The sequence below is a fragment of the Miniopterus schreibersii genome, assembly GCF_964146895.1.
Source record: "Miniopterus schreibersii genome assembly, chromosome: 17".
Lineage (NCBI taxonomy): Eukaryota > Metazoa > Chordata > Mammalia > Chiroptera > Miniopteridae > Miniopterus > Miniopterus schreibersii.
In genome coordinates this window covers 25,878,775-25,893,846 of record NC_138117.1, presented here as the reverse complement: position 1 = coordinate 25,893,846, position 15,072 = coordinate 25,878,775, and the positions used below count along the sequence as shown (strand labels likewise).

At 41.7% G+C, this 15,072-nt stretch overlaps 1 protein-coding gene across 8 annotated transcripts in view; it reads right to left on the bottom strand.

Annotated features, from left to right (window-relative positions):
* Window positions 1-15,072, bottom strand: part of SULF1 (sulfatase 1) — a 136,632-nt gene that overhangs the window by 27,097 nt on the left and 94,463 nt on the right. For all 8 annotated transcript variants that reach the window (XM_081117328.1, XM_081117331.1, XM_081117324.1 and 5 more), the window contains 5 exons: window positions 13,761-13,912; window positions 11,304-11,473; window positions 2,763-2,913; window positions 1,659-1,834; window positions 98-226 (listed from right to left, as the gene is read on the bottom strand). In XM_081117328.1, the coding sequence (XP_080973454.1) occupies window positions 98-226; window positions 1,659-1,834; window positions 2,763-2,913; window positions 11,304-11,473; window positions 13,761-13,912 (778 nt within the window). The remainder of the gene's footprint in view (window positions 1-97; window positions 227-1,658; window positions 1,835-2,762; window positions 2,914-11,303; window positions 11,474-13,760; window positions 13,913-15,072) is intronic.

Sequence of the window (15,072 nt, the reverse complement as noted above, 5' to 3'; positions counted from 1 at the left end):
AAAGAAAGCTATTTGGCTTCTACCTCCTTCAGCTGCTGGCTGGCTCTGGGAGCCAGTGTGCTTTTGGGGGTGGCTGTAGGAAACAAAATTGACACACCTGTTCCCTGGCTTTTCCAGGTCCAGAAGTTTGAGGACAGACTTGCCATCCACATCAGGAGGTGGGTCGAGCCCAGCGATGTCCAGGATTGTAGGGGCCAGGTCAATGTTTAGAACGATCTGCGGGACTCTGCAACAGGACAGATGGTTATGCTCCAGACTCAACACCAGTGGAGGGTGGCAAGTAGGGTGGTTTTCTCCACACCATGACTTATTGCATTGGCCTTCAGAGCCTCTCCCCTTTCACCTGGTCTCCTAGAGATGGGAGCTGCATTTGGTCAGGGAGGCTAAGTGGTCAGCACTGGCTATTTCAAGGGTGACCGGAGAGATTCCCAGTCCCCTGAGCTCTGGCTACACTGTCACACAAATCGTGGCCTGATATTGGTTTTTGTAGGATGCATACTTTCTTCTAAAACCCAATAGCCCATAACTTCTCTGTTAAACTAAGGCTTTAAAATCAACTTCTATATTGGATTGAATGCAAGAGACAGATCATGTATTATAGAAATCTACACTTGAAACCTATATAATCTTATTAACCAATGTCACCCCAATAAATTTAATAAAAAAATAATCAACTTCTAAGGAAAGGCACAAGGTTTTTACAGTTGAATCCAATCCATGCCTCCTAGACTTTCAAACATAAAGATTAGATTTGACAATTCCTAAGGCGTTTCCAATGATCTGAAGAGACATAATAATATTATTCCTAGAAACCCTTCTTACTGCCATCACCTTCTCCCCAAGAGGTGGTGGAGTCCAGCACATGGATGAGATTCAGATATCTAGGTTCTGGGCCCCAACACTGCTAGTTCCAGGATCAGGGACTCTGAGAGGCACCGATGCTGTCTGTTGAGTTTCTTCATTATTAAATCAGGGGTCCAGGCTACATGCTCTGTAAGGGCCCTTCCAGCTTTTGAATTCTACTTGCACTCTTTTCTTTCACTCTTTCCACAATTGTTTCATGCACACGTTCTCATTTTATACATAACATCCTATTGTGATTGGCAGGGCACGTGAAACCCATTTTATGATGGGAAAAGAGAGACACAATGAGGTGCAGTGGCTTGTCTAAGGTGACAGGAATAGGAATACAGCTCTAGTCCTTTAGGCTTCTTTTCTTTGAAAAAAATTATGCTTTTAAAAATTTAATTAAAAAATTCTTTTATAGTAATAATAAAAATACTAAGAGGATGGATGGCACTTAATGTTTTTTAAAAAGACAGTGTATCTCTGATTCAAAGAAAGTAAGGGTGATGTTACTAATGATCATATCACGTATCTGTGTACACAGGCCCACATGACATGGCTTCTGGTCAATTTGAGAGAACTAATCATCGATCCAGCTATTTTTCCTTTCACTTTAAATAGTATATTTAAGTTAAATTAACATGTGGCGACGGTGGGGGGGAGGTGTAGATTTTCGTCTTCTAAATTACCAACCTACATACACCCTTTTTTGTTTTGGATGAAAGGAAACCAGACACTGAGATTGGTAATCGAATTATCTCAGATGCACATGAGCCACGACAGCTGAACATTGCAAACAGAGAAATACATACATTGATCCAGGCTCTACACTTGGCCCACGAATAAAGAAAGGCACACGGATATCAAAATCATATGGCATGGATTTCCCCTTGACCAGTCCGAACTGCCCAATATGGTAACCGTGGTCAGCGGTGTAAATGATATACGTGTTCTCCAGCTCCCCCGTTTCCACCAGCATGTTATACAGCTGAAACACAGAACAGGGACAAGTCAGAAGTAATTGTGATGGCTTGAGACTGCAACAGCATTGCAATGATTCCCCCTAAATCTTTTTCTCATTATTTTTAAAAGGCAAGAGTTGTTTTAATAAGACCTACAAATGCAAACGTTAACCACATTTTCTTGTTGCCTACAATCCTGGAGGAAAAAAGTCCAATAATACAGTTGAAAAGTAACATTTCTGAATCGGGCCCATGCTACTTAAAAGTCTTTGTTCACCTATTGGAAAGAAAAAAACCACACCCAGAAAGCAACCTGCACCACCAAACTTATAGGTTTTACTTTGAAAAATTCGTTGTTAAAGCAAATTTTAATATCAGTCTTATTACAGCTAGTATCAAGGGTTAAAAACAGGCTGCTTCTGAGCCTAATCCAGCTAGAACTAGCCTTTAGGCAGTTCTTGCTTGGTTTATGCTATGTTTTAAAATTCATGAAATTTCAAATAAAATTTTTGCATTTCTGGCTTCTTTTCAAAAGTCAGAAGACTTGACAATACTGGATTCACATTTCTACATGGCAAAAATTAGTTGGCTCTGAGTAGCTGCTCTTTGCTTTAGATGGAACACTTAATTTCAAGTTCACCACAATCCTCACCACTCCCTATTGCCTTATACTGGACCTGCTTTAGTTATTTACATTATTTGCTTAATTCCTGAAGGTATTTGTGGGTGTAACCCTTAATTTGTTTTGATTTTTATCTCCTCTCTGCTACTGGCTTCATAGAACCAAGCCTGGAGAGGTAACAGAGGGAGCATAAGATAAGGGGGGGCTGATAAGTTTTCTTTCTCACTTCTCTCTCAAAAAAAACCCCTAAACAAAACAACAACAACAACAAAACAGGATGGACAAGAATGGGAAGTTGGATCAAAACCTGTGAGGCAAGTTCATGTGCTTACCCTTTCCACAGAGTCATCCACTGACATCAAAGTCTGAAGCCTTTTGCGGTGTAGAACGTTTGTAAACTCCATGTGGATGGGCAGCATGGGCCCCGTGTACTGCATAATCCAGTGTTTATCCATATTTGGTGCATAGTTATAACTAGGAGTTCTGAAAATATCCAGAAAAGAGTCTTATTATGTATTTTTTTAGTTTCTTAGAGAAATATATCAAGTTAAAGGTTGTGAAATTATCATTTAGGAAAGATAATTGAGACTCTGCTAAAGTATTTTCCTCTCCCAAGTGTTTTGTCTCTGTGAACTTAGGAAGATCTGAAGTCTTCACCACCCCAAGCAGCACACATCCTCTGAAGGTATATGGATTCAAACTTATAAAACCGAGACTGGCAGCTAAAAATCTAATTAGTGGAAGTTCATTTGGGTTCACTGAACAAAATGTGTGGAAACACAAAATGATTATGGTAATATTACAAATCTACAGATAAAACTTGGTAGTGTAGAAGGGAATGTTCTCATGGTGATGTTAACTCATAAAATTTTATTGCTAATTAGGCTATTAAATGTGTTCACAAATATGTGGAATGATGAATCATAATTTCAACACATTTTCTCTCTCTTGGATTTACTAGGGTGTTTTGTAGATTATTAATTATATGGGGTGGGCAAAAGTAGGTTTATAGTTGTTTGTATGGAAATAATATGATAATTAATTAATAATATGTACTCACAACTGTAAATCTCCTTTGCCCACCCCTGTATATCTAGCCTGTATGAGTTTTTCTCATTCCTAACCTTGTATATAGATAGATACCGTTAATTTAATTGGATCTACTGGAATTATAACCAAGTATACTCTGCAATATACATGCTTACCAATGAAGTTGTTCATTTTATAGATAAATCAGTAGAGATGCAAGGCATAATTTTTGTTAACTACAAAGAAGTGGGTCCCAGTTTTCTAGGGCAGGTCAGTTCAAGCATTCTATAATGTATTGCAGAAATCTCAGTGGCACCCCATACTTTCCACTGGGGACCCACAAAATATATCACCTTCCCTTTGAAGTTTTACCCGACTCCCGCAACCAGTAGATGCCGCCACCTCATATTCCCAAAGAATATATCTATGCTACAGCAATTCTCACACTATTATTTGTGTATATTTGACCTCTCCATCACACTCTAATGAACTTGAACCTTCTCCTTAGATTTTATGAAGCGTGTAGAAGCAGTTTGATACTAAAACTTAGCCTGTGTCCAGTACTGTGCTGTTTTATGTACATTAACTCCTTTAATTATCTCAGCTCTTCTGGAAATACGTTTATCATTCCCATTTCACAGCTGAGAAAACTGAGGTTTAGCAAAGTTAAATAATTTCTTCAGATCAACAAAGTTAGCAGGTAAAGAACCAGGACTCAATTCCAAAGCCCATTTCCTTTAATGAAATGAAAAAAAAGTGGAGCGAGGGCTGCTTCCTACCTCCAAGATTGCTTTTCACATGAACCACACTTTCACAAATAGCCAATCTCACAGAAAAAGCAACAGTCGATGTTGACTGAAAAATCTGACTACCATCTCTACCTGTTCTGGGAGGATCCTATCAGTGGAAGATTGTGCATAATGATGACTGAAGGTGACTTTGTGGCATTATTTATACTATAAGACCAGAGAAACCATCAGTCATGCAAGCCCACTTTTGTGGCCTGGGCCATTTCCAGGCACACTGAGCTGTATAAATGCCACCTGTCATTTACATTTTCGTCTGCCAGTGGATTTGCAGAACCCCTCTTTTGAGAGTTGAGAATGCTGCTTTGGTACCACTGGCCTTCTTGGAACGAAACACGAACCTCATGTTCTGCATGGATGCTGGTTAACCTGCAGACCTCCAACAACTCAAAAGCCAAGATAACACCGAGCACAGAAGACACTGTACAACTGATGCTCAGAAGTGTAAAATCAACTCCCCTTTAAAGAGACAGACTTGTACAGAGAGAGAAGCTGGTGTGGCTCAATTTGCTCCCCTGTAAATGGGGATAAAAACACCTCTCTTAAAAAGCTCTTTGGAGGAACAACTTTATCTGTCTGCCTGACTGTATTTATATATCTATATCCTATGTACCTACTTACCTCTATCACTTAACAGTGCCTAGAACAGAGGAAGCATGAGTTTCCTACATAAGCCAGTAAACAGACATATTTTATATAAGTATATAAAATATATAAGTATATAAGTATATAAATATACTGGGTTGAAAAAATCCTGTAGCATTAAAAAACAAACTCTTCAGCTATCACCTGCCATTCTTCTTACGAGAAACTTCCAATATAAAGTCTCTTCTCTTTTACCAAGCAAAAGGCTCATGAACCAAATGGTCCCACGTTTTGCCTGAAAGGGTTCCTCGTATCTGAATCAGACTTGTATCTCAGGAGCTTGTGTGGTAGGAAAGGACGTCAGCCTGAGTTTCTTATTCTCCACGCAGCACGTCGAGTTACAAACAGGATTAGATTAAGTGGCTGAGGAGGAGAGAGGGGGCTTCTAAACCCCATTGAAAAGGGATTTTCACCCGTGGGGGTAGGTTGAGGTCAGAGAAACATAGCAAGTTGGCCGTGAAAGGTCCCAAACCATTTACTGATACGTACCCTGGAAAAGAGAACACGGCTATAAAGATTACACAGGGTTTCTTCATAATACCTAAACATCCTCCTCTGACTGCCTTTGATGTTGGTTCGCCTTAATTTTAAAATAAATCTAGCTGACTTTTTTAAAACCGCAAAACCTCAACACAAATAAAAATTACAATAGGGAACTGAAACTCGGGTTCACAGTGGGCAAATTATATCTTCCACCGGTTACCTTGATGTGCTTGGCAAGGCTCCACCTCACTTGGAGGAACAGCAAATTACAAGCCTCAAATTGGACTCCCGGATTTACAGAATGACATATGTTAAACCTGGCTTATATTAAAAGGGAGAGTTCAGGTCAGTTGTCAAAGCTGTACTCCCTGCCTTTTTTTCCCCCTCTTAAATTCTGGATGTGGGAGATGACCCCCAGCTCTGGGGCTGAAATCCCAGGTGGGATCCCAGCAGGGGGCGGAGAGGGGGGGTATGCATTTGCCTTTTAAAGGAAGACAGACTGCCACTGCTTCCCACAGCACAGCAGCTGTTCAGGGACCTGCAGGTGGAAGGTCAGGGGTCACTGAAATTGACAATGTTGTTGAAAAGCGATCTTTTGCCAAAGGCCTGTGGTTGCCTCCTGCTGGGGTCTGCCAAATTCCTGGAAGATGCAGCCTTCTGTTCCCCCAGTGATAATTAAGGATTGTTTCCCTAACTAAGAATTGACTTATAATTATTCAAACCCACTGGAGCGGTCAGCTGGAACACAAGCCAATGAAAGAAGCAGGGAATTGTTTTAAGGAAAAGTGGAAAACGGCATATACAATGGTTCCAGAATGTTTTGAAATCAGACCCCAGTTCTCATCCTTGCCCTGTTACTTACTAGTGTGTGATCTTGGGCAACTTTTTCCTCTAAGCCTCTGTTTCCTTATCTATATAATGGGTATAACAACTTCTAAGAGTTCTTGTGAGGGTTAAAGGGATTTCAGCGACTGAGAGAACAAATCCTTGGGACCACATCATACCCACACTTACGGGTACCTGGGAAAGAGCTCACTGTCTAGCTCATTTGATTGTTGTAGCAACCCTGAGGGGCAGGCAGGGCATCTTAGTCCCGCTTTACAAACGAGAAAGTGAAGTGGACAGAAAATATGTGGTGAGGCCAGTGCTCCTTCCATGATGTCACAATGACCACAGTCCACAGGAAGCGCCTCAAAATCCCAGTCATCAAAAGGAGAACTGATACACACAGTTCTTTCTATGAAAAAGTAAGTCCTGAAATCCTCAGCCTTCATCCTGATTTAAAACATTAGCAGATTCTGCTTCCCATTCAGATACCTCCCACCAGATGCTGAGCGTCTACTTTTGTTGCAAATACAGAATATGATCTGTCTCTGCAAGGCATCCTGGATGCATCAGCAGGAAGGGAGGTAACACTGCCTATGTGCTTTGACATTCAGAGGACAAAGGACCAATTTGTTGTTTTTGAGTTTCTGTTGCTTCCCTGAAAATAAAAAGGAAAAAGAAAAACAAACGTCCGTGTGAGTTACAGTCACATGTGCCTGGGCTCGTGAGACTTTCTGTTGTCTCTTCAGGTACAAATTTTGCCCCGAACTGCGCACTCCAGACCTTATTCTCTCAAGAAAACATACCTATAGCCCTCAATAGACTATTCCAGTACTTGGCAGTGTTAACTTTTCCCGGCGAGCTTCCCTGCACATTGTTTATCTTTAGTCATTACTCGTTGGACTTTATTGCTTAGCCCAGTAGAGCACAGATCCTGTAGCCCACTGCATTTGTAAGTTCAACCTTCACCAGTGCCAATTCTCTTTGGCCTTTGAATCTCTTTCCCGTATTGCTTATTGACGTAACAGGAATAAGAATTCTGAGAATATTGTCACCCTTCTTTTTGATGGGTGGATATTTTTAGGAGAATAATTCTTACGAGCAAAGAACTAGTTTCAAGAAATGCATGTGTGGTAGATTAGATCCATACTTGGGGAAATGCAAAGAATTTAGCAGTTCATTCTTACCGCTGGTGGCCTTTGTTGTCACCAGTGAAAATAAATATATTTCTAGTGTGTTACAGTTGAACATGTGTTTTCTTCATTTGTTATTTAGTCTCAAACAACAACAAAAACCCTAATGGTCTAACTCTTAAAGGGTATTGGTAGCAGAACCGTCATTCCCTGAGAAATGAAATAGGTCTCAGTTCCCAGAATAAGCCAGTTGCACAGATTTAAGGCACACACTCAAAGCATTAAATTGGAAATTCTATACTTAATCCCCCAAGCCACACGATCTCAGCTTTCACTAAAATTGAACTTACTTAATTGACTTTGTGGAGATATTCCCCACATGAGTTCAAATGTCTTTACTTAGGTAAAATTGAACACATGCAGAATAACACCAAATGATCTTGATGATAGCTATATCATCAAACTAATTTAAAGAGTCTTCTAACAATGTTGCAAACGCCAATTAGAATTTTGCCAATACCTACATAGGAACCACTTCTAATACTAATTGTGACTTTGATGGGTACTGAGCAGGTCTGGTGGGTAGATTACTTGGATCTAAGAGAATCCAGTTTTGGCTCCAGCTTTGCCCCTATCTATTTATGTGACCTGGGCAAAGCCATTTTGGGGTATTTTTTTATTATTATTAAAAAAAAGACTTTAAGTCTTCATTTTTTTAATCTAAAAATTTATGGAATTATACTATCTTTAGGTGTCCTTTTAATTCATAAAAACAATTATTTAACTATTTTTATATTATTTAAAAATGTTTTAATGTCAGCTAGTTGGAGGGGTTAACACCTTTATTCATTTGCTAAACAATGTGAGGTAGAGATGAGACAGTTCATCCTGCCTTCAGGACAGAGCTGCCTTCCATCACTCCAGGGCACCGTTTACATGGTATTTTGTGTGACTGCTGCCCCCTGGAGTTGTGCAATTGGACTTCAGGGGACTGGATGAGCAGGAAAGATAGAAGAACAGAGTGGAACACAGGAAAGGGGGCATTTAGTTCTGCCCAAATCAGAAAATTTTATAGAGAATTAAAAATTCTCTCATCTTCGAAAGAATTTCCCTTTATGTATTTGTGGAAGAAATGAAGTAAGAATGTGCAACTTCTTTTTAAGGCAAGACATGTCTTTCCAACTTTAGATAACAAAGGTGTTTCTCTGGAGGCTCACACAGAGACAGTTTTCCACCTAACATACCGTGTTTACCCGAAAGCTCCACCTTCAGAATGATTCTTGCATGTTAGTGGACATGGATTGTCCTACAGAGATTTTAGATTTCTCTTGAACCTGTGTATGCTCACACAGTGACATATTCCCAGGTATGGGAAGAAAGAGCAGTGCAACTAAAACAGAAAATAGTATTTTAACCTGATAGGGGCATCACTGGCTGGAAGGTGATATGGGAGCTCGGCATCTTCCCACCGAGTCATCCGGTAGGTCAGTGGAGTCCCCCTGTCATAGGTGCATATCATGACATCACTGAGGCCAGGAGAAAGAAGTTTTGTCAGAGCCAGAGTGAGGAGACAGCATTACTCTGAGGCTACTGGAGAGGTAACTTACTGAAAAGTACGACAGGGTCTTAGCCATAGTGAAGGACTTTGCGATAAGGATGGTTTTGTGTATTATTATTCGGGCAGCACCCTCAGATGTCTGAGGCCAGGAGCGGCTGGGCGATCGTCTGATTAAACAGCGCCTTTGTCACAAGTGGCTGGTAATCCGCTCTCGTTCTTAGTTGGTGGGCATAACCTCTAGCCTCGGTGTGTAAAGCCAACAAGCCACTGTTGGCCTGGCTTCCTTCCTTTGTTGGGAACGGCGAGCACCGTGGAAACATGATACATTCACTCCGGGCTGAGAGGGTCACGTAGCCATAACCCAAAGCCGGATGAAAGGCCTCTCAATAAGGCTTGACCACCAAGGAAGGTGACCTAAGGAAAGCGTCCATATCTCTCAGGTCCCCGCAGTGGGGGTGAGTCTGCAGCTTCTTGCTGTTTCGCTGGGCCTGCCAGATATTTCTGCAGAGTACTTAGCTTCCATCCCTTCTCTCGAATGTGTTGCTAATGTGCTCGCTAAGGACACCGGCCATTCAGGAGCTCTGTGTGCCACAAACGGCAGCTTGTCTTCCATTTATCTCACTCCTTTTGTCTGAGGACTGAACTGTGAACCTGTGCTGTCACTCACGGTGACAAGAGCTGCACATTGACTCTCTTCAGCAGCAGCCAGGAGACCTTTACAACAAAGACGCCAGCAAGCCCAGGCTCTGAGGCCTGTGGGGAGACTGTGCATCTCCACTTTCTAGGGGCACCAACACCCACAGCTTAGCAGAAAATAGAAGCTCAGTCACTCAAACAACTATATGAATTTTCATTTTCTGTGGCTAAGATTGTTCTCCAAACTGGTGCTTGTCCATAGCACACATTTGTGCCTGGAGGAAATAACACAGCTATCTTGGTGTATCCTGTCCGCGTTTTCAGAATGGCCAGGTGCGGGAGACGCATCCCAATGTGAGTCTTAGCGTGTCAAGAGACTTGTCAAGTCACAATAGGCAAGTATCAACCTGTCATTTCTCTAGCTGCTTCCCCTAAACATTAAGTTGAACCAAGTAAAAAGATAAAACAAGAAAGAGCAGTGTTACGTGGTTCATCTTAACAGAAAGAATCAACCAGAACTAACATCAATGAAGTGACTTCCATGTCTCAGGCCCTATTTGGGGACTTCGGCTAGATTGCTTCTCTTGATTTCCATTCATGACATTGCTTCAAGGTGCTAGTACTGTCCCCATTTTACAGATGAGACAGGGGAACTTCTGAGAGGTTAAAGAAATTGCCCCAGACTTAGTGAGGGCAGTTGAGATGGGAACCCACTCTTGTGTGCCTCTAAGGCCTGAATACTTTTCCCTCTGCTATGTGTAGATTTCGCTTTATGAAATCGCTAGTAAGGCTCACAGGTGGTTCACTGAAACTAAAGAACTACTGACACTATTTCCACGTAAAAATGACCAAGTCAGATATCAGGCCATACCTACTGAATGACTCCCAGTGACTCTGCTTACGGCTATATACAAATTCACTCAAGTCCTCAATATTCTGCTCGTTCCCTTTCTAGCTTTAACGCCCCACCCCCACCATTACTTTCCTTGTGCCCATTCTCCACTTCCTGAGCCACATCTTAGATCACCTCATGTGGTGACCACTTGTCCGAGGGGGGAACTTTCAGCAAACCCAGAGCCAATGGCTCTGTGTGGAAGACCGTACTTTATTACAACAGGTAGGAAGAAAATGGGTCAACCGAGTCAAAAACAAAATCATGTTCTTTGCTGCCAAAGCACCCAGACTTTTCCACCCTTGGCTCCTGAGACCACTCAGCATAACACAGTTCTCTGCTCTCAGTCCAGTCCCCCCAGTCTCCGTGCCTCCCCACCCTCTCCTGTCAAAAAGAAGCCGTGACCTGGGCAGACCTCTTGGGCAAGGCCCCTCCAGCTGCTTTCTGGAACAGTCCTAATTGCACTCTGCAGCAAAGCAGCCACAGTTTTCTCCTAGAAAATGAACATGTTTCTAGGACCAGACCGGGGTCACCACTCTGCTGCTATGGACAGCAAACTGCTTGATAATTATTATTGTTAGACTATATCATGAATATTAAGACAACTGAAGGGAACACTTGATAAAAATCACCCCCTTCACTCTGCGTGCTTCTCTTCCTTTCCTTTTAGCCGCTTATAAATGCTGGGAATGTGATTCCTAATCAACCACCCAGACAAGGCCCTTGGTTTCAGGCCTGTTCTGAGGTGGCCCAGCAGAAGCTGGGGCTCCTGCTGCATGGAAGGAGGTGATGTGAGGAGAGAAGCAGGGTGGGGAGCAAAGAGAGGCCCGCGTTCAGCAGGTCCCGGAGCCGATGGTATTACTCACATGTGTTGGGAAGCATTGGGGTACAGTTTTGAAAACTGTGGGGCCGAGTCCTCGGGGCCGTGGGGCGCAGCGTGGCTGATCACCATCATAATGGGCCTATGGGGATACATTCTCTTAGACATTTTGAAGTAATTAATGCTCTCGTTAGTGATTAAGTCTGTGAAGTAGTCCTGAAACATACATTTGACACAAAACAGAAATTACAAAAGGTGACATTTATCAGATCACATTTGAATACTGCTTTCCTCAAAAGTGACTTCCTGAATGACAAGGGAAGGTCTAAAGCAGGACGGGACACAGCACTTCCCAAGGCAGCAAGTCAGCTGCCAGGGACTTTCTAGGGTCGCTAGCTTGGTTACACGCAAATAATGTATTTTAAGTAATGCACAACTTAGTAATTAGGAAAGAAAAAGTCAAGTCCTGTTTGCCTAAGAGAATGATCAGATCTGGCAACCCAAACGCTGGGGCACATGAAACACCGGATACATATTTCATTCTCAGATTTCGTTGATGTAATCCATTGACAAAAATTTAATTACTTCAAGGGCAGGAAACACCCACACCCACTACAAATTCACAGTTCCAGAAAACACACACACACACACACACACACACACAAACAAACAAAAGGTCTTTTCTTTAAATTAAAAATTCACCTGTGGGAATTATACAATAATTGCCTTTGCCAAAATCTTGTTGCATGGAAAAAAGCTGCAGCATTTTATCAATTAATTTACTTGAAACACTAAATATGGGAAGCAGTTGATTTCCTGCGGATTATCCTCTGTTAATTGCACAACTAAAATGATACAGCTGCTGGGATTAGAGCCTGACTTGTTAATAAAATGACTTAACCCGAAGTCCCAGGGGCTGATGCAAGCCTATAAGGGGAAGGGAAGAAATGGAATGACAAGGAAAGAAAAGATGAAAACTTAAACCACCTGCCTAAGTGTGTGTCAATGGCCTGGAGCTCCAGCATAAACTGCAGAAAGTACCCGTTCAGCATTCACAGTGGCAGAGGCTTCCAGGCATGACTAATCACATGTAGATTTAAGGACCACAACAGCTGCAAAAGCAGTGCCCAAGGGATGAAATCTGTGTCACATGTCATTGTTAGGACAAGTCCACAGGCTATCACCTTTTTCTATGGGAGTGTCTGTTTCATCAACCCTTTTCTCACTAAAAAAAAGATATATATTCTTTTTGGACACAGTTGTCTTTGACACTTAATCAGCTGTGGTAATGGGCAAGTTACGCCTATTTAGTCTTGGAAGGGAATCTTGATTACTTTGCTCTCCTTAGGACAACAGGGAAAGAAAGGTTAATAGCTTGAACAAGGAGCATGAAAAGCATCCCCACAGATAAAAAATGATAGTGGTGACAATCAGTGCACTTTGTAGGATGCAGCTCAAATATGCCTCCAAGGTAGGGACCTACCAGCTCTCAACTTTGATGAGTCTGGAAACCTATTAGCAAGGTTCGTGAATTCATTTGCATTCATTGTTTTCTGAAGGGTACAAAACAGGAGACTTACACCTTTTCTCCCACCAAGTCCCTGGTGCTCAAATCAGGCCAAGCATAAAGACAACAAAGTGCCCAAATTCAATCAAGTTCCCTCTTTCTCCTTTCTAGCAGGTGGCTCTTTTGCAGGGACCTGTGCTAGACAGAGCAGATTCTCTTCTTCTTTTAGGTAAATGAGGAAGAGATGAGTATGGCTGGGAGGGAAGATGATATTTTAGGCTAATTAGCAGGCGAGATTCAAAGATATTTCCCCCTTCACTCCTGTGATCTTAAAGTTGTTTATTTACATCGGCAATCAGAGAACCCTTGGGAATTTTAAAGTCTAATCTAGGATCCATTTGTTAGAGGACCAAGGGGCATGTCAATTCCAGTTTGTATGAACTGATTTGGAAATCCTAGGATTGATGGCTTTAGAGACACTTGTGGACTTGAGCTGCCATGGGACAGGTGTCCTTGTCTCCTAGCTAAGCTTGGTCAGACAGGAGTAAAGGGGAGGGGTGTGGGTTCCCAGTCTTTTATTATTCCACTTGTCTGCTCTCATTCTTACATCTAAATCTGAAGACAAAATTCACTTTCATCCCAATGAAAAGAAAAACAGTACAAGATGAACATTTGATTGTGTGGACAAGTCCTCTGGGTGTGGGAGGGAAACCAAAAATTATCACAAGACACAGTGGAGGCATCTATGATTTTCTTGATGATACTTTCATCAAAGGCTGATTGTGTTCTAATGAGGGGAAAAAAAAATCACTATGTAAAGTCAGTGTTCCTTGAGAGTCTTTTCTTGCCTGGAGTTTAAAATTACCTTAAAATTTCTCATTCTAACATTGTGAGAACATAGCGAGCCAATCTTGCGGATAGGTTAATTTGCTGAAAATAGCTGTTCCCCATTATGCACAAAGTAAATTGATGCCGTGTAAAAGTGCCTGAAATTACCTTTGCATAATCAAATCCATGCTTTTCTTTGATGCCATTGCGACAAACAGTGTAATTATAGAAACGAGAATTCTTGATTAATCCAAGCCATTCTCGCCACCCAGGAGGGATGTAGCTGCCATTATATTCATTGAGGTATTTTCCAAAAAAGGCTGCAATGGGAAAAAAGGGATTATTTTCTCATGTGAAATGATTAATCATAAATAGATATATAAATGTATAAATATGAAATAATGTCTTAAAAAAGAGAAGGTAGAGAAAAGTTAAACTAGGTAATGGCGGAGGCCAAGATAACATTAGTGTCATACTCCAATCTTTGGCAAAGTAACATACACCCATTTTTCCTTTTGAGTAAATAAAAATAGGCCCCAAGTACATGGATTATAATTTAATAAAACACCATAATGATCATGGTATTCTGGGTGCAGCTCTTCTTGTGGTTTTACTGGCACACCAGCGGAATGTACCCTTCTGTTAAGTTGATGCAACAATCAGAGAAGTAGCCAGTGTGAGGCTGGGAATGCTACCCCTGGGCACACATCGGAGAAGTGAAAGCTCAGTCTTTGTAATAAATTACGTTTTTTAACTTACTGTTGGAGATTTGTGAATCATAGAAACACTACTGAGAAGCTTGTCTTTCTTTTTGCATATCTAGAGAGCACAAATTTTTTAAACCAAGGGACTGCAGTACACTTTGTTTTCATGGGACATGGTCAGAGTTTTCATGTGTCATGTATTTTTTGTCACCTGTGTGCATGTCTATCTCTTCAAAATAAAAAATGCAGGAGGGCAGGTAGTTCCCGATGACTGGCTTGGGAAGATGAAAATGGGCCCTAGAATCCAGGTGCTTCCCTGCTATTGCTCTCAAAACACCTGTTTCAAAGCACCGTAAACCTATCCACTGGATGTCATTTCCGTGTCATTCAGGGACAGCTATTCACCTTGCTTTCATCTTTGATCGACAACTACTGTCTACTGTCTTCGTCTCCCTCTCTATGTGTCAAGGCCAGAGCACATGCCATTTCACTTGTAGTCTTTGCCCCAATCCCATAGCAATTTGTGTCCGTGGCTCTAATGACATCTTCCCTTTCTTCCTAGTGGTAGAGTCATGTTCATATGTGAGCTTATCCCTTCTTAGAGTGAAAGGTTTTTGAGGGCAAGCATTGCCTTGGCCTCATCTCTGAACCCTCACCCCATCCTTGCACAAAGTATAGGGGGTCCATAAATTTTGTTTCCTGAACTGGGGTTCATGGACCTCCATGTATTCTGGGGATTCTATAGGTTCCAGACTTGATAAATTTTGTTTTCACTT